General features: G+C 43.3%; 1 protein-coding gene across 1 annotated transcript in view; it reads right to left on the minus strand.

The window, feature by feature from the left end:
* Positions 1–4688: 4688 nt before the first annotated feature.
* Positions 4689–26899, minus strand: part of MYO1D (myosin ID) — a 150318-nt gene continuing 128107 nt past the window's right edge. Inside the window, exons 22-23 of the mRNA XM_073607686.1 lie at positions 18642–18799; positions 4689–5137 (exon numbers count right to left, since the gene is read on the minus strand). Of these exons, the coding sequence (XP_073463787.1) occupies positions 4981–5137; positions 18642–18799 (315 nt within the window). The 3' untranslated portion in view covers positions 4689–4980. The remainder of the gene's footprint in view (positions 5138–18641; positions 18800–26899) is intronic.

The following is a 26899-nucleotide window of genomic DNA, read 5'->3' on the forward strand; positions in this document are numbered from 1 at the left end:
ACTGCTGATGATAATATGCTACATGCACTGCCCATAGCCACATACCAAACTTTAATGAATGGGTCAGCTTGGTGGAAGATCAGTTGTGATTGGCTGCTGGCAGTTAAGCTGTCAGACTTAGATTAATGTAGTGTGAATTCTTATTGGTTGCTTTTGGGTTAGTGTATTTTTTTGCATTCCGTATCTGTCTAATATTATCCCTTTAATGTGAAATATGATTTATGTTAGTTTTACCATTCAAAAAGCAGGAACAGAATCGCATCACTGTGAAATGGCTCAGGGTAGCAGGGTTTTTATGTCTGAGGGCTAAGATGTAAAGCTGCCTTCCTGAGTCTCTGGCTAAAGTGTTACTATCACCCAGCAGGCACATTAGTGGCAGCCTTTTTTGAGCCATGTACCCATTAAGGTCTGAAGAACTAATCACATGATGCCACTTGCTTGTAATGGGCCAGTTCTCTTAAAATATTTCTTTGGCTGTAGGAATTGCATACAGGTGACAACACCCTTACAATATGTTTGCCTGTTGGCAAGGACCAAGCAAATAAATGTTTTGTTGGGGAGGCCCGCCAGCTGTACTTGGCATTTTCTTGTTGGGATTCAAGGCAGGCAGGGCTGGATTTTTGTATGTGGGTTTTTTTTTCTTTTTTTGAGGCTTTGCACAGATGGTTGTTGGTTCGGTATCCATGGCAGTATTTGCTCTAGTGCTATAGGGCGGCGTTTCTCGACTCCAGTCCTCAAGGCGCCCCAACAGGTCGTGTTTTCAAGCCTTCCATTATTTTGCACAGGTGATTTGATCAGTTTCACTGCCTTAGTAATTACCACAGCCATTTCATCTGAGGGAAAACATGACCTGTTGGGGCGCCTTGAGGACTGGAGTTGAGAAACACTGCTATAGGGCATCTTATTTTAAGGTGTCTGGAAAAGGACCATCAGAATTAAACCTACTACAGCTACTGCATTAATACTTGAGGGTAGGGAAGAACAGTGTTTTTTTTTTTTTTTTTTTTTAAGTTCAGGCACCTAACCTGTAGCCTAAACCTTGTGAAGGCAGCCATGTTATGGATTAAGATTAGGTCACAGGGCCTGTCTGGCAATCCATGGGCCTACTGCAGACCCTGTTGGCCCAACATGGAATACAAAGAGCTGCTCCATGAATTGTCACTATTTTCATAAGGTCACCAACCAAATTCAATCCTGCTCTGGAAAATGACAAGTTGGGTTCTGAAAGCTGGAATTTAATTGAAGACTGTTGGGAACTATTAATCTTGGTATTGAAACTTAGCCACAAAATTCCTCAGGTAGTGAAAGACTAGTGAACGAAGGCTGAATTCTAATCATCACTGTTTTTTTTTTTTTTTTTTTTTTCCCCAAATTGTATTTATAAAAGTAATGTACAACCAGATTAAAGACCTTTTTTGCCAGATCAGATGGCTTTGTGCAGAAGTCTCAAAAGGAAGAAAAGCTTCTGGCACGTTGATGGATGTAGACTCCTAAGTACAGGTGAATTATCTACCATTATGCTGCTACTTTTGATCGACGCATCTCTGCCCAACTGCCAATAGTTTTCTCCTAGCAGCTGTTCATTGAGTAGGTGATGGCAGTGTTGGGATGCTGGATCAACTTGGGAAGATGATAGCGGTGTTGGGATGGATGCTGGAGTCTTTCTCCAGCATGCATTATCAGCCCACATCTGCAATTTTGCCATTGCTTTTACAGCTCAAAATATGGACCAAGCAGCAGAAGAAGGTGGCGGCCCAACATCTTGTCATTGGAAAAATGGTGATCTGGATTAAAACATTCAGGTATACCAATTCATACACCAGCTGGTCCATATTTTCAGTGTAGTATTAGGTGACAAATTGGTTTTGCTCAGATGCTTGGGACCCAGACAGTTCTTCTGTCACAAGATTTAGAAAGGCCACATACAGCAGCCTCCACAGTCAGTAGAATCTTGAGTTAAACTACTCCAGTCCCTTAGGACCAGGAGGATCCCTTGTTTTAGCATTTCTCGAATTGGGAGACAACAATGAACGAAGCAAGGATCAGGTCCCTGAACACAAGTCTGCTCCAAAATCTTTACTTTTATAGCTTTCTGGTACTGGAATTGGGCAATCCCATTCCAAGGAATCATTTCAAAGGTACCGCCAACCATGTTTGCACCTGTGTTGAGCGACACGTGAATGACGGTCATTCACCCAGTGACAGCTGTATACAGTATGCCCTCATGAGCAAGATAAAGATGCACTTTTGTAATGTAATGGGTGCTTGTTCTAGAATAGCCTGCTATAACATTACCTGTACAATACGTGCCATTTAACTCCTTGTTTTCATGACGTGTTCTAGAAGACGAGGAGTTTTATTTCCCTGGTTTTTTTTTTTTTTTTGTTACATGTGCAGTGTTAGAAGAGAGTTGTGGAGACTTTTTTCATTTTGTGTGTTTTGCTGGTAGGATGCAGGTTTCCCTTCCAGGTCCATACAGTGAAGGCTTGTACTTTTTATGCCAGATGACATATTAGTTCCTCTCCTTGACAAACCCTCTAGTGGGTGAGGGTCTACTATTACCAGTGTGGCTGGAAAAGCTTGCTGGGACTTGTAGCATATCTAGTCTTAGTGTAATTATTGTTAGGCTTACCTACTGCCATCCATCCCTATGTGGAACACTGGAGGGCAGAGAATGCAGAACTGAAGCTACTCTTTTATTTAATCACTTAGTTACCTTCCCTATGTCTTTGTTTGTGTCAGGCACTGCCTTTTATTGAGCATCTCAGTTATAGTAGGATTTCTAATAAGATGTTAGTGTGGATAGACCTAGTGCAATGCTAAAATAGAAGCATAAAGTATAGCAAAAGTCCTAAAAGCAGTAAAGGTTTAATTGCATTGTAATTGCCTGGTGGCATGATATTAAAGAGCAGTTTTAAGGCACCAATTGGTGAACAATTGCAGTCTTCTTATTCAAGGCATGTGATGTGGGAGGTCTGCTTCCTCAAACCTCTTTTCTGCTAGATACATCACCAATCGGATTCAAGCTTTCAAGTCAGGTTTGAATCTTATTGGTTGCTGTGAGAAACATTTTATTACATTTTTGATGCGTTGTATACATATGAAGGTAAAGGGCCTTGCGTGTGCTTGAAAAAGCCTCTTCTATATTAGACAAGTTATAGGGAGATCAACTTCCATCTGAGGCTTTCCACACCAGTATGTCGCTTTGAAGCAGGTTCTCTTTATAATCCACTACCATGTAGAGCCTTATGGCTCGTGGTAATATACTAGAAGAGAGATGGTGTGATAGTGGCAGGCTACATCGGCCTGTAGGGCAGTGCAGTATCTAGATTACAATCAAGGAGAGGAGGGCCTTTGTGTGAAGGCTTCTATAGTGTGCAGGCTATGTGACCTGGCATGGTACCTGGACTCTGCCTGTGTAATATACATAGATGTATATAAATATGTATTGTGTGACTGAGTGCATGACCGCCAACCTTTAGCCCACCCATGTACACAGGGTATGCATGTTCCCGTACTGGTATCTGGGCCTGAACATGGCAGTATGGGTGCGGGGCGTCAGGTTAATGTACTTGTAGCATCTCCTGGTTTACATGAAGTCATTGTGTAGTTTTGTGTGTGAATGACACTAATGCAGGGTATGGAGGAAATACAGAAACCCTCCAGCTTGTGTCTAACTCTGTGTTTTTATTTATTTTTGTACTGTGAGGATAAAATAAAAAACTCACATTCTATGTGTCACACGTGTGTTATTTTGCATGGGGTGGGGTGGACTCGTTGTGATGCATTTTATATTTGCATTTATGTATGGGCTGTCAATGCACCACAACAGAGGAATAGCACAAGGTAATTGTTATGGTTACATACATAGTTAGTAAGATTGAATAAAGACACCAGTCCATCCAGTTCAACCCAAGTGAGTGGGGGTGCGTGTCTACAATTGTCCCTAACCCTGTACATCGCACACTCACATCAGTCCCTACCCTCAATCCAAGGTTCCCATTCATATACTAGGGCCAATTTTGGACAGAAGCCGATTAACCTACCAGCATGTCTTCGGAGTGCCCGGAGGAAACCCACGCAGGCACAGGGAGAACATGCAAACTCCAGGCAGTTAGTGTCGTGGTTGAGATTCGAACCAGCGACCCTTCTTACTGCTAGGTGAGAGTGCTATCACTACACCACTGTGCCGCCCGTAAATGGTGCGTTACCATACAGGGCCGGGTTCACAGCATGGGGTCCGATGCGTGTCTGTTCACCCGTTTAGGTGTGATTCTGGTCCAAATTTTTGCCTGAATTCGCACCTGAACCAGACCCAAAGGCGCACAAGACCCTTTTGGAATGCGGACCGTGGCCACCCCGTACCTGTGTGAACCGGCTCCATTGCAAGCTAGACACATTTGCATGTCATGTGAATTTTGATGCGGGGAAACCCACATCCAATTCACACATATGTGAACCCGGCCTAACGCACAGCGTGAATGGCTCCCAACAGTGCACATAGAGCAGGTGTGTTGCCATGCATTGTGGAAATGTGCATTAATGAGTGCCCTTTAGCACATCCTGCCACAATGCTCAAGTGCGAATAGCTCCACTACATTTTCAGTCTGGTACACACAAAACAAACCCCAAACATACAGCACCATACGCTGTCACCAACAAGCATGCCATTTTCATAGCAAAACACATTTATGTATGAATCTAGATTAATTTTTAATTATTTTTTGAGAACTAAATCCTGTGGAATTGTAAATAAGACAAATTATATGAAGGAATCTAAAAGATAGGCAGTTAAAGGCTGGAGAGCCTGGGTTAAAATTGAGTAGTAATGTTGTATGGTGTACATGTAATCCCTTCAAGGACTGACAAAATGTTCTGGGGGAACCGGTCCCCGCAATATGAACCCAAGGTATCGTTGGCTGTATAAGGCATTGGTACACAGATACTCAGTATCGTGGTATGGTTTCAGGCACGCGCACATTAGTTGGCTGGCACACTCAAGGTAAAACCGGAACGGCCTTTGTTGAAGTGAGGCTGCGATTGGTTGATTTTGGTTTCCACAGTGATGGAGCAGGATTTGCCATGTTGGCTACACTGGACTGGATGCCCAACGAGCACCTGGAGGGGCCTCTTCTCACTGTAAGATATAAGAAAGATACTCAATATACAAAATGGCTTATTTTATTTAACAGTAAACAGTTACATTTTAGCTTGAAATAAAAACTTTATTTAAATATTCACTCTCAAAGTTCAAAAGCTATGTAAACGAAAACCATTTATAATAATGATATTTCTTTAAGTCATAAGTTACATAGTAAGGATGAACAGAGATACCAGTCCATCCAGTTGAACATGAAATACCTTTTATGTTAATGATGCTTTTTCCCTTCCCTAGCAACTGCATACTTAGCAGCAGCCCAGTGCCGTGGCCTACACCAGGGATATGCAATTAGCGGACCTCCAGCTGTTGCAAAACTACAAGTCCCATCATGCCTCTGGATGTCATGCTTGTCAGAGTCTTGCTATGCTTCATGGGACTTGTGGTTCTGCAACAGCTGGAGGTCCGCTAATTGCATATCCCTGATCTACATCCTTTCTGATGAAAATCTGTGTATCGCTGGCCATGCTTGTGCTCTATGTGTATACCCCTATAGGCTTGAATAAGATTCAGTATATACCGGTAGCTTCATTCAAACCTTTTAAGACAAACCCAGCACTGCACAGATTTCCGTTAGAAGGGGAACACCGGGCATACTAGTACTGGAATGGAGGTAAGTAACCAGTGAAGTGGGAAGGTAGGAGGGTGGCTTCAGGTAGAGTTTAGATAAAGGGAAAAAAAGTCACCCTTCAGCAAAGGGATATTCTGCATCTCTCTACTGCCTAGACCCCCAGAATGAGAAGATCCTTTAGGACCTCTGTTTAGGCATAACAAGTCCTGTTACCAGAGCCCCCTTCCACTTCAGCTGAGACAATCAATGCCTTAGCACTGGATTGATGCAGAATTTGCTGAATCTGTAAAAATTTTTTTTTTTTTTTTTTTTTTTTAAAGACATTTAAAAAAAATATATTAACCATATATCAAGTGGCATATACAGGTCATAATCTAGAGAGATTATATATATATATATATATATATATATATATATATATATATATATATATATATATATATATATATATATATATATAAATGAGAGAGAGAGAGATAGATATCTATATGTGTGCAATTCTCTTTTATCCCAATGTGCTTTGACATTGCTTTCTTCCTCTGAGGTGATGATTCTATATTTATAATAAGAAGCTATGGGCCCAGTTCTTTTTAGCTGAGGGAGTTAATCCTTGGTTCGCTTATAAGGGAAGTCGATTTTGCGACCCACCAATACAGCAGTGTTTTTGATGATCATTTGGGTTTTCTCTACAAATTCTCTTTTCGCCTGAGGAAGAAAGCAATTTTGAAATGCGTTGGGATAAATGAGAATTGCACCCATTATATCTTGATCACTAAACATATATACTGCTTGATAATATTTTTTTTTTGTTAAAATATTTTATTTAAGATACAGTATATATATTTGGATTTTTTATTGGGGGTAATAAGTGGAATGCCTAGAAAGTACCATCCAGACCAATTTCTTGCCGGACTCTCACTTAGTCTATTCTTGATGTTCTATCAAGTCACATACAAACAATATGGAGCTACACAGGCCTGGAGTAGGTCTTGTATGTAATGGTGCAGGCTCTGGGGCTGTCAGCCTGATTTCAGCTTGTATTTAAAAGGTGCAAGCTGCAAGGCTATGACTGCCACCTCATTCCTTTAAAACAAAACACATATTAATTACGAAGGTCCTGTGGCTGATTAAAAGTGGTAATTAAACTCACTTGGTGCCTTATGAATTACACAGGTTCTGAGGCTAATTTAATGCAAATAAGGCACCAAGTGAGTTTAATTACTACTTTAATCACAGAAAATCCGTAATAAATACGTGTTCGGGTTTAGAAGGGATGAGGTGGCAACCCTACTGAGCGCGTTTGGGGTGGAGGAACTTGACTGGCCTATAGAAATCCTATAGAACACTTTTGGGATGAAAAAAGTGATTGTGAGCCAGGCCTTCTCGCCAACATCAGTGCCGGATCTCACAAATGCTCTTCTGGAAGAATGGTCAAACATTCCCATAGACACACTCCTAAACCTTGTGGACAGCCTTCCCAAAAGAGTTGATGCTGTTATAGCTGCAAAGGGTGGGCCAACTCAATATTGAACCCTACGGACTAAGACTGGGATGCCATTAAATTCATATATGTGTAAAGGCAGGCACCCTAATACTTTTGGCAATATTGTTTATACCTAAAGCCAGAACTTTGGATAGCAGAGGGAATGGTTAACACCTTTTTTTTTTTTTTTTTTTTTTTTTTTTTTTTTTTCTGTATCCTACTGAGGAAATGTGCTAGCACTTACTGTCTGAGACAACAGGAAGTGAGAGAAAATCTCCCCAGAATAGAGGGAAAAATATTTAAATGAGGACACTTTTTGGTCATTTCCTTTAGCGAGATCTTAAAATTCTGCATCTCAGAAGGGGTGACTCTCCCTAGTGGGGACACAGACAGCTCCAGCACTAACTTTGTAGAGGTTCTACCCTGTTTCCCCGAAAATAAGACCTAGCGTGATAGTCGGTGATGGCTGCAATATAAGCCCTACCCCCCAAATAAGCCCTAGTTAAAGTCCTTGTAGGTCTTATTTTCAGGGTAGGGCTTATATTGCAGCCATCACTGACAATCACGCTAGGTCTTATTTTCGGGGAAACAGGGTAACTCCCCATTGCACTTTTTCCCAAAACAAACCATTGTGACTTTAGATACGTTTTCAACCATCACTAAAAAAAAAAAATCCACGCACATCATTTTACCATCCTCCATTACAGCATTATGTTCACTACCCAATCACAGATGTGCAGTTAGATCAATTTATGAGACATGGGGACTATGCCATGTGCTGCTAGGAACTTTGTAATTAGGAAAAAGTTGGTTGTGCAATGCTTCTGTCATCTGTAGAAAATGCTTATTAATCAACTGTGCCTGGCCTGCTCTACATGCTGTGACCTAAATACGGTGCGCTTACTCGTCCTCTCCATAATGACAGATGACACACATCTACATCAGTGAGAATACTGAGCCAGTGTTGACACACCGTATGTACAATATCCTGTTGCGGTAAAAAGCATTGCATGACCCCCTGTAATTAGCAAACAGATTTAAAGGGAAATGATGATCGTTCTTGAAGGTCAGAGGAAATGCAGAGAATAAACAAACACTTTCATTATATTCCTTTCCAGTATTTCAAGGGAAATTCCCATAAAGCAAATCCCAAGGAAATTCATTACAAGGGAGCCGTGGACTCAACTGTGAAAGTCCCTTTTTCAAGATGGTAAACAATAAAAGTAAAATGTAATAAATACTGAATACTCTCCTCTTATAGTTAAAATCTTATGCAACTCAAACAGCTGAATACCACAGTATGGTCATCAGGCTCCATTCACACCAATGCGTTTTTTCATGCTTTTTGCAGAAACGCAGGACATTAATTTTACCATGGGTTCCAATGGAACACGTTCACATCAATGTATTTTTGTGTCTCTGCATTATTGGAAAGGGTCCGGAACTTTTTGAAACGCAAAACGCTGATTTTTTTGTTTGCATTTTTGGTTCAATAGACTTCACTGGAGAAGCTGCAGAAAAGCATGTGATGCGTTTTTATGGCGCGTTGCGGTTTTTAAGCCTTCAAGGGGTTGTACGAGGGTGATACTTGCAGCTGCACACATCACCCCGGTACCGTTTTTTTTTTTTTTGACAGGTGACTATCGGCTTCCTTGTGACAGCCAATAGGGCGCGGCTGTCATTACAAGTAGCGGGAGGGGACATCCCCCTTCCCCTCCGGTGTTCCCCCATCACAATGGGAGACCCGAGCGACCAGCCGGCACGCCAAAAAAAGGCGCCAGATTAAAAAAAATTACAGCATTCAAAACAGCCAAACTTGATGTTTTGAATGCTTTTAAGTGTAAGGCCCCTTTCACACGATCGGACCGTTCAGGTCCGCCTGTCAGTTTTGACGGCGGACCTGAACGGGCGCTCCATTTTAGCCTATGGGGCGACAGATGTCAGTGGAGACATGTCCGCTGACATCCGACCGCGTCCGATCCGGTAAAAGCAGACGGATGGTCCTACGTCCAGATCCGTCGCTGGCAGATCGGATTGGGTGAGATCTGATGAAAACGGACATGCTGTCCGTTTTAATCCGATCCCTCCATAGGTGGCAGCGGTGCCTGACAAGCCCCTCCCCGCTCAGTGAGCAGAGAGGGACCTGTCATCCGCCGTCTCAGCGGAGATCAACAGACTGATCTCCCGCTGAGCCGGCGGACCGAGGCGGGCTCCGTGGAAACGGAGTCCGCCTCGTGTGAATGAGGGCTAAAGGAGTGATTTGGGGTCTTTTAGACCCCCGATCTCTCCATAAAGAGTACCTGTCACTGCCTGTTACTGCCACAAGCGATGTTTACATCCCCCTTGTGACAGCAATAAAAGTGATCAAAAATAGAAAATTTAAAAAGGGACAGTGTAAAAAAAAACAAACAAATAAGAAAAAAATAAAATAAATTTAAAGCCCCATCCCTGCGTGCTCGCGCGCAGAAGCAAACGCATACGCAAGCCACACCTGCAAATGTAAACCGTGATCAAAACCACACATGTGAGGTATCGCCGTGACCATTAGAGCGAAAGCAATTATGCTCACGTAAGACCTCCTCTGTAACTCTAAATGGGTAACCAGTAAAAATTTTTAAAGCGTTGCCTATGGAGATTTTTAAGTACACTAGTTTGTCGCCATTCCACGAGTGTGCGCAATTTTAAAGCATGAAATGTTAGGCATCTATTTACTCGGCATAACATCATTGTTCCGTTATACAAAAAAAAATTGGGCTAACTTATCTGGTTTTATTTTTTTCATTCATGAAAATGTATTTCTTCCAAAAAAAATTGCATTTGAAAGACCACTGCGTAAATACAGTGTGACATAAAATATTGCAATCGCCATTTTATTCTCTAGGGTCTCTGCTAAAAGAATATTTTTATATATATATATATATATATATATATATATATATATAAAATATAGTTTTAGGGTTCCAAGTAATTTTCTAGCAAAAAAAATACAGATTTTAACTTGTAAGCAACAAATGTCAGAAAAAAGCTTAGGCATGAAGGGGTTAATCTGCCCAACAACGAATTTGCTAAAAAAAAAAAAAATGAAAATAGTTCATCTGCCCCCCACCGTGCCCACAGTTTATAAATCACCTTCTTTTTACAATAAAATACTGCCACTATCTATGTTTCTGGCTGATCTGTATACCATGGTCAGGTGATAAACTGCAGGGTTTGCCTGAGTGCTCAGGTAGGAGAGGATTTCCACTATAGCTTATCTCCTCATGCTGTTATGGGAGGCAGATCATCCATCAATCAAGATGTGACATCCCACCCACTGTGTTCTTTTTTAGTTACTGGACATGGAGGAGGAGGGAGGGAGGGACTGGGCTGTCATTTAGGATCTGTATACACGCCCACATGTGTGATGTCAATATCATGTGACCTGGCTAGCTCTGATCAACAAGGAAATGTTCTCTCCAGCAATAGAGACCAAACTGAGCATGTGCAGCAGTACTACCCTCACTGTGTCTTTTCTGACCTTGCCAAGGGAGATCCTGCAGGAGGGGGAGGATCTGTCCATACAAGATCAAAGAGCCTTTTTACACAATACAGAGGATTAACCCCTTAAGTTCCACAGTATAACAAACATGCCATTCTGCACATACAGACAGATTTTACGGTTGTGGGTTTAGTAACACTTAAAAAAAGGCCACAGACACAAAATACACAAAAGTACAGCGCTGTGCCTTTAAGACCTTACATTATCCAAGATGTGCTATAATCAAATCATAAATATTGGTGCAAAAACATTACAAAACAGTGGGCTCAATTCACAAAAGGCTATCGCATCCGGTATTTGGGTCACGTGACACATTTTGCTCTAAATCATATGTGATACTGAAAATGTCAGTACACTATTCCTTTAGGCGGTGATTACCTCAAAAATCAAAAGCGCTTGGTCCATTCTGCATAAAACAACATTACAGGATAAGTTCACCCTTGGGAACATGTTACATGTTCCACCCGCTTTTATAAAAAGTGAACTTACCCTTTAAAGTCAATTCACTAAAGGAAATAAATAAATGCATGAATTATAAATAAATGCATTAAATAGGTAGTGGTCCAGGTATTTTTTTTAAAGAATGTATGAACTTTCAGCTGGTTTTTAAGGAACCGGCACTCGCTGCGTCAAGAACAACCAAAACAAAAGAAAAAGCCAGCATAAAAATAAAAAATAAATGAGTGTGGGGTCCTGCCAATATATACTAGGCCCTTCGGGTCTGGAATAGATTATGGAAGGAATCTCACGCCACAAAAAAAAAATAAAAAATTGGCATGAGCCCCCCCCCCCCAAATCCATACCAGATCCTTATCCGAGCATGCAGCTCAGCAGGCCAGGAAAGGGGATGGACAAGCAAGCAGTTCCCTGAACCATACCAGGCTACAGGCCCTCAACATGGGAGGAGCTCCCCCAAAGCACTTTGTCCCCATGTTGATGAGGACAAGGGTCTCTTCCCCTACAACCCTGGCCTGGTGATTGTGGGGGTACAGGAGGTGATTTATCTGAATCTGGACACCCCTAGGAGGAGGTGAGGAATTGGAGACTCAGAATAAAGCACATTAAAACCTTATTATTAAATTAGGGTCGCAATATTTGGTTAGTGTTTAGCACTTGGGGAGTGTGGAGTGGTCCAGTGGAAAGCACTATTATTGAAGTTTCTTCGCTTTGCACTGGAGTCTTTGCAGCAAGACACTTTCACAGGAGCGATAAGCTGCACTGTCATTAGATATGTAATTTTATAGTTGACTGAAGATGGAGGAGCGCCAATAATATGAAGGCACTATTGCATGAATACAGTTTTGTAATGTTTGTTTGCCCTTGTTTGGATTCAAACAAGTACCATCTAAGTGGTTAGCACTTATGCCTTGCAGCAATGGGATCGTTGGTTTGAATCTCTTGGCCCAGGATACTACATGGAGTTTGCATGTTCTCCATGTGTGAAAATGGCTTTCAAATGCATCAGACATGGTGCTAAGGGCGCGGTCTCATAGAATTGGCACGGGTCAAGTATGATTGAACAGGTATACAGTATATACATACACATTCTACCATTCAAAGCAGTGTTTTTCCTTTTCAAAAGGTATCCTGTGTTTTTTTTCAAAGCGCTATGCCTGATTGGAGATCCGGACTTGTGCAGCACATGTCTGACAGCTGTCAAATGTCAGGCAGACTGGGAGAGTCCAGCAGAAGGGGGAGATGAGGGGGTGATGCCAGCTGGAGGAATTTGTTACGAGGAGATGGAGGGACATTGAGCAGATTTCTCCTCAGAGGCAGGCAGGGACATCATTTGACACCCACCTACATAAAAACAGACAGGTGTGTTCCTACCAGCATTGAATGCATTAAATGTGATAGGACAATTCCCCAGCTGCAAAACCCTCTCACCCATTACAAGACTGGCAGTACAGCAGTCTAGTTCAGCATCCAGGAAAGACTGGAACCTGAACAATTTGACATTGCTGAGGTCCAAGTCACACGTCATCTTGTGAACACAGACTTAAAATATGGACGCTCTAATAAGACTGCCAGCGTTCTGTGTAAGGTAATTAATCTATGTAAATGAGAACCTGTTCTGTGGAAAAGAGGAAAGCATTCTGGGAATTCCCTCTCATTGTCAGGGTATAAAGACAAAGGACGAGAGAATGAGAGGAACGAGAGTGAGAGAATGAGAGGAACGAGAGTGAGAGAATGAGAGGGAGTAAGAGGAACAAGTGAGAATAAGAAGAACGAGACAGAGAGAATATGAGGAACAAGACAGAGAGAGGAGAGGAACGAGAGAGAGAGAGAAAATTAGAGGAATGAGGGAGAACGAGAGGAACGAGAGAGAGAGAGAGAAAATTAGAGGAACGAGGGAGAACAAGAGGAACAAGAGAGAGAATAAGAGGACAGCTGAGAATGAGACAGAGAAAGAAAGAGGGGAACGAGACAGAGAGAGAATAAGAGGAACAAGTGAGAATGAGAGGAACGAAAGAGAATAAAAGGGACAAGTGAGAATGAGAGAGAGAGAGAGAGAGAGAGAGAAACGAGACATAGGAGAGAATGAGGAGAGGAACGAGAGATGGAGAGAAAATGCGGAGAGATAGAAAATAAGGTGAGGAACAAGAGAGAGAAAATGAGGAGAGATAGAGAGAAAATGAGGTGAGGTGAGAGAGAGAAAATGAGGTGAGGTGAGAAAATGAGGAGAGGAACGAGAGAGAGAAAGAAAATGAGGAGAGGAAGGAGAAAGATAGAGAAAATGAGGTGAGGAACGAGAGATGGAGAGAAATTGAGGAGAGATGGAGAGAAAATGAGGAGAGGAATGAGAGAGAGAGAGGAAATTAGAGGAACGAGACAGAGAGAATGAGGAGAGGAACGAGAGATAAAGAGAATGAGGAGAGGAACGAGAGACAGAGAGAATGAGGAGAGGAACGAGAGACAGAGAGAATGAGGAGAGGAACGAGAGACAGAGAGAATGAGGAGAGGAACGAGAGACAGAGAGAATGAGGAGAGAAACGAGAGAGAGAGAATGAGGAGAGGAACGAGAGAGAGAGAGAGAATGAGGAGAGAAACGAGAGAGAATGAGGAGAGGAACGAGAGAGAGAGAGAGAATGAGGAGAGGAACGAGAGAGAGAAAATGAGGAGAGATAGAGAGAGAGAGAGAGAGAGAGAGAGAAAATGAGGTGAGGAACGAGAGAGAGAGAAAATGAGGTGAGGAACGAGAGAGAGAGAAAATGAGGTGAGGAACGAGAGAGAGAGAAAATGAGGTGAGGAACGAGAGAGAGAGAAAATGAGGTGAGGAACGAGAGAGAGAGAGAAAAAATGAGGAGAGATAGAGAGAAAATGAGGTGAGGTATGAGAGAGAGAAAATGAGGTGAGGTATGAGAGAGAGGAAATGAGGTGAGGTATGAGAGAGAGGAAATGAGGTGAGGTAGAGAGAATGAGGTGAGGAGCGCGCGCGCGCGAGAGAGAGAGAATGAGGTGAGGAGAGAGAGAGAGAGAATTAGGTGAGAAATGAGAGAGTGAGTGAGAGAGAGAAAATGAGGTGAGGAAAAAGAGATGGAGAGAAATTGAGGAGAGATGGAGAGAAAATGAGGAGAGATGGAGAGAAAATGAGGTGAGGCACGAGAGAGAGAGAGAAAATGAGGTGAGAAACGAGAGAGAGAGGAGGTGAGGAACAAGAGAGAAAATGAGGTGAGAAACGAGAGAGAGAGATAGAAAATGAGGTGAAGAACAAGAGATGGAGAGAAATTGAGGAGAGATGGAGAGAAAATGAGGAGCAATAGAGAGAAAATGAGGTGAGGAATGAGAGATAGAGAAAATTAGAGGAATGATAGAGAGAGAATGAGGAAAGATAGAGAGGAACGAGAGAGAGAGAGAGAGAGAGAGAGAGAGAGAGAGAGAGAGAGAGAGAGAGAGAGAGAATGAGAGGAACGAGAGAGAGAGAGAGAGAATGAGAGGAACGAGAGAGAGAGAATGAGAGGAATGAGACAGAGAGAATGAGAGGAATGAGACAGAGAGAATGAGAGGAATGAGACAGAGAATGAGAGGAACGAGCGATGGAGAGAAAATGAGGAGAGATAGAGAGAAAATGAGGTGAGGCACGAGAGAGAGAGAGAGAGAGAGAGAGAATGAGGTGAGGAGAGAGAGAGAGAAAATGAGATGAGGAACGAGAGAGAGAATTAGGTGAGAAACGAGAGAGTGAGTGAGAGAGAGAAAATGAGGTGAGGAACAAGAGATGGAGAGAAATTGAGGAGAGATGGAGAGAAAATGAGGAGAGATAGAAAACGAGGCGAGGAACGAGAGATGGAGAAAATTAGAGGAATGAGAAAGAGAGAGAGAGAGAGAGAGAGAGAGAGAGAGAGAGAGAGAGAGAGAGAGAGAGAGAGAATAAGAGACTAATGCCCTGTACACACGGTCGGATTTTCCGACGGAAAATGCGTGATAGGACCTTGTTGGAAATTCTGACCGTGTGTAGGCTCCATCACACATTTTCCATCGGATTTTCCGACACACAAAGTTTGAGAGCAGGCTATAAAATTTTCCGACAACAAAATCTGTTGTCGGAAATTCCGATCGTGTGTACACCAATCGGACGCACAAAGTGCCACGCATGCTCAGAATAAATAAAGAGATGAAAGCTATTGGCTACTGCCCTGTTTATAGTCCCGACGTAAGTGTTTTACGTCACCACGTTCAGAACAATCGGATTTTCCGACAACTTTGTGTGACCGTGTGTATGCAAGACAAGTTTGAGCCAACATCCATCGGAAAAAATCCTAGGATTTTGTTGTCGGAATGTCCGATCAATGTCCGACCGTGTGTATGGGGCATAAGACAGGAAGAGAGAGGGGGATAGTAAAGTAGAAGGGAGGAAGAGATGAAGATAGAAAAAAAGAGAAGAAAAAAATGGAGAGAATGAAAGAAAGAAAGACAAAGGCAGAGAATGAAAGAGAGAGAAAAGGGGAATAGAGGAGGAGAGTAGGTGGAGGAAAGGAAGAGAGAGAGAGAAACAAAAACAAAGGCAGGGAAAGATAAAAAGGAGAGACGGAGGGTGATAGTGGGAAAGGAAGTGAACAAGAGAGGAGAAAGGAGAGAAATAAAGGAAGAGAGGAGGGGGGGGGGAGAAGGACAGATACAGAAGAGGGGGGGGACTGACAGCTAAAAAGAACTTGGATGGCTGCCTAATGCTAACCCTGTTTTTTCAGAGCTCATTAAACCCTTCATCCTCATCACTCAACTATTCAGATGCTGAGCCTGTTTCCATGGAAATCAATGAACTCCCAGCTCTAACCCATCATTCCTGAGGACTAAGGATCAGTGAATGGAGGAAAACAAACGGAAACAAACAAATATAATACTGCCTGGAAATGTTCCCAGCTCTGTAACAAGCACCATGTCCTTTACCATAAAATCTCAAGGGAAATTTCCAGTGTACAGGAAAAGACAGGGATTGTTTTAAAATCAAAACCAGCGATGAAATCCATGTTCATTTTATCTTACTTTCTTTGCACTGGCTCAATCCGACTGAATAGGACACAACTGTATAGCAATACTAGCCTGGCCTACAAGCATTTTACATTGACAGTTTACATGGCTCTACTAGTCAATTACTCTGTTAGGCAAATTAAAGTGATCTCAACCCCTTTAGAGATTACTATATATGTTGATTATAACACAAAGAGTGATAATGTACTTCCTCTGGTGATGGAGTATGATATTTAGACATGCCCCTTAGAACACAACACAAATAGTTGGGTTGGACCCCATAACATTGCCCACAGAACCCTGTGGAACATTTCTAGGTTTAGGAACTCAGTATGAATCCTTTGATTGTCTGAGCAAATCAAGCACCACCATCACCACATAAAACCAGTACCCCAAGATACCAGGCATGGATGTACATAATAGCCTTATGCCCCCTTAACCCCCCCCCCCCCCCACCTTGTTTACCAGCCTGCTGCTAGATGGCACATGGACTGACATCAAGCACCCTTACTGCAGAATTATCCATTGATTTCTGGGTTCATCAGCAGCACTAAGCGTAACCACTTCAATACAGGGCACTTTCACGCCCTTTCTGCCCAGGCCAATTTTCAGCATTCAGTACTGTCACATTTGGAATGACAATTGTGCTGTCATGCAATGCTGTACCCAAACAGAATTTGTATCATTGTTTTGATGTTTTGAGACAGATAGAGCTTTCTTTTGGTGGTATTTAATCACCACTGAAAAAAAAAAAAAAACGAACATTTTGAAAAAGAAAAGTAATTTTTTTTCGTTTCTATTATAACATTTGGTAAATAAGTAATTTATCTCCTTCACTGATGTGCGCTGATGAGGTGGCACTAATATGCAGCACTGATGGGAATTGATAGGCGGCACTGACATGCAGTACTGATGGACAGCCTTTATGGGCACTGAAAGGTGGTAATGATAGGCGGCACAGATGGGCACCGGTGACATCGTTGATGGGGCTGCACTCATAATCATACCACCGACTATTAGATCCCCCGTAAGGCAAGACGCTTATCAGCACTACTCTATTCATGCCCTGTCAGCATGAGTAGAGGAATGGAACAGAGAAATCTTCGGATCGGCAATACACCCACACAGAAAATAAAGTATAAAGTCTTTATTGAAGCATAACTATTAAAAGCGCTGGATGGGTACAGGCAGGGGAAATGCAGGTAAGCTGACGTGTTTCACAACATAAAGATTTTATACTTTATTTTCTGTGTGGGTGTGCTGCCGATCCAAAGATACCCTGTTCCAAGTTTTCTGCTGTAGTGGCAGGGCGTGCACCCCACCTCACAGAAGCAACATTGGAGTGTTACCGATTGCATCACCTGTGGGCAGCGATCCCTTTTTCTCTATGAGTAGAGGAATGTCGATAACTGGCACTTCCTAGTTACACTGTGATCAGCTGTGATTGGATACAGCTGATCACATGGTAAAGAGCCTACGTCAAAGGCTCTTTACCATGATCGGAGATGCAGTGTGTCCTAGCGACACACCGCACCAATGACTGCCACGCTGCATGCCTCCTGGGGTGTGCATGAGCGGCATGTTCTGAAGAACGTGATATGATGTCCAGTCAAAATGGGAAAGCCACCGTCATTTTGATATAGGCCAGGTGGGATGTGGTTAAAGTGGAATTCCAGACTAAATCCTAACTAATCTTAAAATTTGCTCCTCCCCCTGCTAACACTCATACTAACTAACCAGTGTAAGAAATATGTATGTACTTACCTATTTTCAAGCCGCTCTGGTCCAGTCACATGATCTCCCATATGTTAGCTGCATGGGAGAGGAGAGAGTGAGCAACAACAGCTGGAATGCCTGGGAGCAGTAATATCACCCATAGGCTTTTATGGCCCATGCGTTGTTGGTGCTCCCTCCTCTCCTCTGAAGTCACCACTGGCTGAGAATACGTGACCAGACCACAGTTGCATTAAAATAGGTAAGTATATACATCTTTTTTACATGTTAGTCAACATAGGTGGTGGGAAGGGTTGGGGAAGTATTTTTAGGATTAATTAGGTTTAGCCTGGGAATCCACTCTAAGCAGAACATCACAACCTTATGAGGTCTGCTAGTGTACCTCAAACACTCCTAATGCATATGGATGTCACTGGGTTTTATTCAGTGCAGTACATATGTTCCTGGGCCATACCATAGATGTAGCCTGTATATGAGAAGGCTTACAATGACCACCACATACAGTGTACAGAGGACTTGATATTCTACTACAGGTGCATGGCTTGCTATAGCCCAGGCGCCATCCAGAAAGAGGAGATGTTGACCAGTTAAGACCTGGTCTCAAAAAACTAGCTCAAAGTGAGTGCTACCGCTACAGCAAACAATTTCTACAAGACAAATGCGTTAACTCAGTCTACTAAGACACATTTACCTCTTAAAGTGATTGGCCAGGACTCCAACAAGTTCCCCCACATGACTCTCCTGGGCTGACTGTCCAGCAAACTTCATACATACGATGAGGTCTTTTCGGTCTTTGGTATGAAAAACGACCAGCTGGTCTTTCCCATTAGTCACACTGAGGCCGGACACCTTGTGGTTGAAAGATAATACAGTCATTTAATACAGTCCCTTCTACCTCCGCACCACATACAGACAACAGTTGTTACATTGGTCTCTTTGGACCAAACCTAAATATCGTTGGCATGCTATATATTTTCCATCATCTATATATAGTATATACTCTATGTGGCTAAAACTTCAGTCCCATGACCAGGTCGGCACTAGATGAATGTAACCGAACACGTACATATAATTGAATACACGGACTACTATTGTAAAGCTCTGCCTTATTAAATAATCTGCAAATGAAAAGTATGAACAAAACCCATTATGTATAATTACTTCTGATGACTCAACAGTTATACATGCAGAGGATAGAATGGACAATTATCTTTAAATCTTTATATACAAAGGATAATCATCTTCAAATCTTGGCTTAGTAATATAATATACAAAAATAGCAGTTTACAGCATTGTCTGGCTTGTTAAACAAGATAAAGTACAGTATTCCAGAGCAAACAGTAACATTATAATTGTACAGTATTCCAGAACAAACAGTAACATTATAATTTACTGGGGTCAGGCCAGTAAACTATGAATTCTGATTATTTGCCATTTGCACTGCAATTTGCAGCTAGCTTACCAAATAAGCTTAGGGCCTTGTTCACACATGCTTACTACAGCGCACACCTGTGTTAGACCCCATACACACGATTAGATTTTCTGCAGATGTTTGTCTTCAGATTTATCAAAACCATTTAATATGAGGTCAAACCTTAAGAGTTTCAATTTGTATGCAATTAGGCAGGCCCTTGCACTACATGGTTTTGGTATATCTGAAGACAAAAATCAGCAGAAAATCTAATATTGTGTATGGGACCTAAGGGCCATGTTTACCTGCAAAGGGATGCACAGGTAATTTGTGCATCTCCATGCAGGAAGTCCCAATAATGTCAATTGGGACGCAGTGGTTGTACAGACACAGCCTCTGCTTCCAATTTTTCATCTGAGTGGGCACATGCATGGCCCTGAACATAGACAGTGTGTGTTCGGGACTGTGCATCTGTACGGATGTCAAACTGAGAACAGCGGGTGTGTCCATGCAGTCACTGCATCCCAACTGACAAGAATGGGACTGCCTGCACAGGGACCACTGGTGCATCCCCGTGTGGGTAAAATATGGCCCTCGCATGAGTGTACGTTGTATAAGGCCCATATGAACAAGGCCTAAAGGTATACTTGTCCTTCAAGATATAGAAGAAGCCATGTAGGTTGATGAACTGCATTTAGTAGGAACTGGTTAGCCATCAGTTCAATGCTAATTGTATCTACAGTGCCTTGAAAAAGTATTCACACCCCTTGAACTTTTCCACATTTTGTCATGTTACAACCAAAAACATAAAATGTATTTTATTGGATTTTATGTGATAGACCAACACAGAGTGGCACATAATTGTGAAGTGGAAGGAAAATGATAAATGGTTTTCCATTTTTTTTACAAATATCTGAAAAGTGTGGCGTGCATTTGTATTTAGCTCCTTTACTCTGATACCCCTAACTAGAATCTAGTGGAACCAATTGCCTTCAGAAGTCACCTAATTAGCAGATAGAGTCCACCTCTGTGTAATGTAATATCAGTATAAATAAAGCTGTTCTGTGAAGCCCTCAGAGGTTTGTTAGAGAACCTTAGTGAACAAACAGAATCATAAAGGCCAAGGAACAAACTGGACAGGTCAGGATTAAGGTTGTGGAGAAGTTTAAAGCAGGGTTAGGTTATAAAAAAATATGCCAAGCTTTGAACATCTCACTGAGCACTGTTCAATCTATCATCTAAAAATGGAAAGAGTATGGCACAACTGCAAACCTACCAAGACAAAGCCGTCCACCTAAACTGACAGGCCGGGCAAGGAGAGCACTCATCAGAGAAGCAGCCAAGAGGCCCATGGTAACTCTGGAGGAGCTGCAGAGATCCGCAGCTCAGGTGGGAGAATCTGTCCACAGGACAACTATTAGTCGTGCACTCCACAAATCTGGCCTTTATGGAAGAGTGGCAAGAAAAAAGCCATTGTTGAAAAAAAGCCATAGGAAGTCCCGTTTGCAGTTTGCGAGAAGCCATGTGGGGGACACAGCAAACATGTGGAAGAAGGTGCTCTGGTCAGATGAGACCAAAACTGAACTTTTTGTCCTAAAAGCAAAACGCTATGTGTGGTGGAAAACTAACACTGCACATCACCCTGAACACACCATCCCCACGGTGAAACATGGTGGTGGCAGCAGCATGTTGCATTGATGCTTTTCTTCAGCAGGGACAGGGAAGCTGGACAGAGTTGATGGGAAGATGGATGGAGCCAAATACAGGGCAATCTTAGAAGAAAACCTGTTATGCAGCGTACACACGGTCGGACTTTTCGACCGGACTGGTCCGACGGACGCCAACGGACCAAATCCAGCGGACAATCCGATCGTGTGTGGGCTTCACCGGACCTTCAGCGGACTTTTCCAGTCGCAAATCTGATGGACTTTAGATTTGGAACATGCTTCAAATCTTTACGTCGTAACTCCGCCAGACCCAGAAATCGCAAGTCCGTCAAAAGTCCGCTGGAAAGTCTGTCGGACCAGTCCGGTCGAAAAGTCCGCTCGTGTGTACGTGGCCTTAGAGTCTGCAAAAGACTTGAGACTGGGGTGGAGGTTCACCTTCTAGTAGGACAACGACCCTAAACATACAGCCAGAACTACAATGGAATGGTTTAGATCAAAGCATATTCATGTGTTAGAATGGCCCAGTCAAAGTCCAGACCTAAATCCAATTGAGAATCTGCAGCAAGACTTGAAAATTGCGGTTCACAGAAGCTCTCCATCCAATCTGACAGAGCTTGAGCTAAGAAGAATGGGCAAAAGGTTCACTCTCTAGATGTGCAAAGCTGGTAGAGACATCCCCAAAAAAGACTTGCAGCTGTAATTGTAGCGAAAGGTAGTTCTACAAAGTATGGATACAGAGGGGCTGAATACAAATGCACACCACACTTTTCACAAATTTGTAAAAAATGTTGAAACCCATTAATTATTTTTATTCCACTTCACAATTATGTGCCACTTTGTGTTGGTCTATCACATAAAATCCTAATAAAAAACATTTAAGTTTTTGGTTGTAACATGACAAAATGTGGAAAAGTTGAAGGGGTATGAATATATTTTCAAGGCACTGTATAGACACTAAGGCTAGCCATTGATGATTTTTTTTTTTCGATCAAACAAAAAAATTCCCCCATCTACATTAGCGAGGTGGATGGAAGAATTCTCCTCGTTGTGTTATTGTATTCTGACAACAGGACTCCTCCACTGTCAGAATACATGGATCAGCAGCTGCAGAAAATTTTTCCAACAAGCACGTTTGACAAAAGTTGATCATTAGATCGACATCTGTCAAGTGGGAGCAACCACACAGGGATTGGAATTCACCAGTCCCTGCTGAACCAGGCAAATTTTGATCCATCTATGGCCAGCTTAAAGAATGCGTTTATGAGGGGGCAGGAGGAATAGGACACTAGGCCTATCTTAATCTTCTCTATAGGTCCCATTATATAATTTTGCAACTTCAGTTGTATGAAGAACATTAAAGTTCATTCAATTAGGCCATACACAAATACAGTATAACATATAATATATACAACAGCCAACAAATGACAGTTCATCTTTCACTGATCTGAGCACAGTAAATTGTAATCTTATTATTAGTTACTGCACTATATAAGTCAGCATTGCCTTATTTACCACTTTAAAAGATAAGCCCACTGGTGCCTAATGACCCACAGTCACACTTGTCCATTTTCCTGTAGTAAAAATCTGTGCTCTACTGCATGAGAATGCAATTCGGGTACAAATCCAGTTTATTACTACTGTATGTTCCACAGCTCAGCGTGCCATAAAAAAATATGCTGTGTGGCATTAATTTGCATTAAGCAGGTTCATTGAAACAAGAAATGATGCTGAATAAGGCATGTGTCATTTTTATTGTTTTAACACACATTTATTATTGAAAATCTATGTTGTTAATCTTTCACCACATTTTAAATGTGCATTGATGTACAATTGTGGTAATGTGTTATAAATCTGCACAAAATGTGTTAAACGTGCATTTAAATGTGTGTATGTGTTGAAGAGTTGGCAGCAGCAGTGGGAAGTTTGCTGGAGGCCGAGCAGTGTTGAGCAGCATTGGTTGGAAACAGTGGTATCAGTGTGTTCACTTGCATTGGTGCTTGGGAAGTGTGTGTAATCTAATTGGAGAATGGGAGGTGTGGACAGTGTGCAATGGGGGTAGTGATTGGGAAGGGTGGGCAGTGTGCAGTGGAATTGGAAATTGGGAGGTGTGGACAGTGTGCAGTGGGGTGGAGATTGGGACATGTGGGTAGTGGAGTTGGAGATTGGGAGGTGTGGGCAGTGTGCAGTGGAGTTTAGTGATTGGGAGGGGTTGCATTGGGGTTAGTGATTGGGAGGGGTTGCATTGGGGTTAGTGATTGGGAGGGGTTGCAGTGGGGTTTAGTGATTGGGAGGGGTTGCAGTGGGGTTTAGTGATTGGGAGGGGTTGCAATGGGGTGAGTGATTGGGAGGGGAAGGGTTGCAGTGGGGTTAGTGATTGGGAGGGGTTGCAGTGGGGTTTAGTGATTGGGAGGGGTTGCAGTGGGGTTTAGTGATTGGGAGGGGTTGCATTTGGGGTGAGTGATTGGGAGGGGAAGGGTTGCAGTGGGGTTAGTGATTGGGAGGGGTTGCAGTGGGGATAGTGATTGGGAGGGGTTGCAGTGGGGTTAGTGATTGGGAGGAGTTGCAGTGGGGTTTAGTAATTGGGAGGGGTTGCAGGGGGGTTAGTGATTGGGAGAAGTTGCATTGGGGTTAGTGATTGGGAGGGGGTGCAGTGGGTTTAGTGATTGGGAGAAGTTGCAGTGGGGTTTAGTGATTGGGAGGGGTTGCATTGGGGTTAGTGATAGGGAGGGGTTGAGGTGGAATTAGTGCTTGGGAAAGATTGCAGTGGGGTTAGTGATCGGGAGGAGTTGCAGTGGAATTAGTGATTGGGAGGGGTTGCAGTGGGGTTAGTTACTGGGAAGGGTTGCAGTGGGGTTAGTGATTGGGAGGGGTTGCAGTGGAATTAGTGATTGGGAGGGGTTGCATTGGGGTTAGTGATTGGGAGGAGTTGCATTGGGGTTAGTGATTGGGAGGGGTTGCAGTGGGGTTAGTGATTGGGAGGGGTTGCATTGGGGTTAGTGATTGGGAGGGGTTGCAGTGGGGTTCAGTGATTGGGAGGGGTTGCAGTGGGGTTAGTGATTGGGAGGGGTTGCAGTGGGGTTAGTGATTGGGAGGGGTTGCATTGGGGTTAGTGATTGGGAGGAGTTGCATTGGGGTTAGTGATTGGGAGGGGTTGCAGTGGGGTTCAGTGATTGGGAGGGGTTGCAGTGGGGTTCAGTGATTGGGAGGGGTTGCAGTATGGTTAGTGATTGGGAGGGGTTGCAGTGGGGTTAGTGATGGGGAGAAGTTGCAGTGGGGTTAGTGATGGGGAGAAGTTGCAGTGGGGTTAGTGATTGGGAGGGGTTGCAGTGGGGTTAGTGATGGGGAGAAGTTGCAGTGGGGTTAGTGATGGGGAGAAGTTGCAGTGGGGTTAGTGATTGGGAGGGGTTGCAGTGGGGTTGTAGATTGGGAGGGTTTGCAGTGGGGATAGTGATTGGGAAGGGTTGCAGTGGGGATAGTGATTGGGAAGGGTTGCAGTGGGGATAGTGATTGGGAGAGGTTGCAGTGGGGTTCAGTGATTGGGAAGGGTTGCAGTGGGGTTAGTGATTGGGAAGGGTTGCAGTGGGGATAGTGATTGGGAGAGGTTGCAGTGGGGATAGTGATTGGGAAGGGTTGCAGTGGGGATAGTGATTGGGAGAGGTTGCAGTGGGGATAGTGATTGGGAAGGGTTGCAGTGGGGATAGTGATTGGGAGGGGTTGCAGTGGGGTTCAGTGATTGGGAAGGGTTGCAGTGGGGTTAGTGATTGGGAAGGGTTGCAGTGGGGTTTAGTGATTGGGAGAGGTTGCAGTGGGGTTTAGTGATCGGGAGGGGTTGTAGTGTTACCAGGGTTAGGTTACCTTTACCAGAAAACTGCCTATGCACATAAAGGGCATCTCTAGATAAAAACAAGCTGTGCAGTTTGACTAAAGTTAAATAATGGCCTTGCTATAGGTGTAGGCCATTTATGTACCCCACGAAGCCTGACCTGAAAACTCCCAGGACATTGCTAAGTGAGGCCTACCTATTACTGTTCATCTTCACCATCACAGAATGCTGAGCTCAGAGCTAATGCATTCAGGGGGGAGAAAGTGAGAAGGTCTGAATCTGAGAAAGAGATCACTCCTGCGTTAGTGAAGATGAACAGTAATAGGTAGGCCTCGCTTAGCTATGTCCTAGCAACATCTTGGAAGTTATCAGGTATGTAAATGTCAACTATATAGCAAGGACATTCTAATTTTGATTAAAGCGGCACAGTTAGTTTTTATCTACAGGCACCTCTTATCATAGGCAGTTTTTTTGTAATGGTGAACTCACTCTTTAATATCCAGTATGTATAGAACTCCTTCAACTAAATAGCTGCCTTCACAATCTTCAGGTGCTTGGATAGAAAAAAATATGCTATTTTGAATCTTTCAGAAATAGCATGTTACTGGCCACAATCCGCAGTGGATTCTGTTTCCTTATATGTTGCTATAATAACAATATAAAGGTATACAGTGGAACACACAGACAAAATGGAGGTATAAAGAAAAACAATGATGCGTAGAACAGCAGAGACAACAACAACATAATCTCAGCAGGCCGAGTAGAAGAGCTGAATGAAGCTTGCGCTGGACCAGACATCGGCTGATCCTGTCTCCATGGAGATTTCCATGGCAACCCCATCCCCCGGTGGTTGTCACGGTGATGGGATGCTTTTGGATGCGGAGATGCCAGTAGCTGCAAGATCAAATGTGACTGACTGCAACCATCTCTACTGTTTTCTTTCTATTGTGTTATACAGGTCACCTCGTTCCATTGTGTTCTCCCGCCTCCCCCACACGTCTATTCATGACAATTGTCTTTCAGTAAATGCCGGCAGATCCAATCCCAGTGGACTATTCTATACAATTTTATAAACACCTTCTGGCATCAAATATATCTACAGAAGGGGCATAGAGGACTACAGCATGGTAGAGGGCCCTATAGCATGAATACTGCATGTGTCAAAGAAAACAAATGGCCATTGTTCTGTTTTATTTTTTTGATGCAGAATAAAACAATGTTCCTTAAAGAGGTAGGTGTTCCAGCCTGGCGAAAAAAAAAATTAAAAGTCAGCAGCTACAAATACTGTAGCTGCTGACTTTTAATATTAGGATACTTACCTGTCCAGGGAGCCCACGATGTCGGCACCCCAGCCGATCTTGGGATTGGCTGTTGGGTGCTGCCTCTGGCATCTCCACTAAGGGAAACCATCTGAGAAGCTTTTTGGCTTCACAGACAGTCCCCTACTGCGCGCTGCGCTCTCTAATTGGCGCGGCGGCGGTGGAAGGAGCCGAACTTCTGGGGGATGGCGCAGCAGCACCATCTCCCAGAAGTGGGGACAGGGATCTGTCAAAAACAGATACCTGTCCCCCCCCCCGAAAGGTGCCAAATGTGGCACCGGAAGAGGGGGAGCAAATAAGCGGAAGTTTAAGATTTGGGCCTGTTGCAGGAAACAGAACCCGTGTATGAAAATGTCCTGCTTCTGTGAGTTCAGGACAACTAATCCCTATACACCAGGGGTATTACATTTAAATTTACAGAGGTCCGATCAGTAACATTTTCTTCCAGCAGAGGTCCAAATCGCAAGTTTATGTGCAGACTCCTTTACATCACAGCCACCCCTTATATTAACATCCCATTCTTACATCAATGTCCTTAGTGCCCCCACATCACAGTCCCCCATTTCATTTCACAGATTTCCCTTCAGAGTAGTGTTCTCAGGCCCCCATCACATCACCCCACCCCATTCACAGCAGTGTACTGAATCCCCTTTACATAACACACCCCCTTTATTCACAACAGTGTGCACACCCCCCCCTTCAAATCACCCCCCCCCCACAGTACTGCCC

The sequence above is a fragment of the Aquarana catesbeiana genome, linkage group LG12, assembly GCF_042186555.1.
Source record: "Aquarana catesbeiana isolate 2022-GZ linkage group LG12, ASM4218655v1, whole genome shotgun sequence".
NCBI classification, from domain to species: domain Eukaryota; kingdom Metazoa; phylum Chordata; class Amphibia; order Anura; family Ranidae; genus Aquarana; species Aquarana catesbeiana.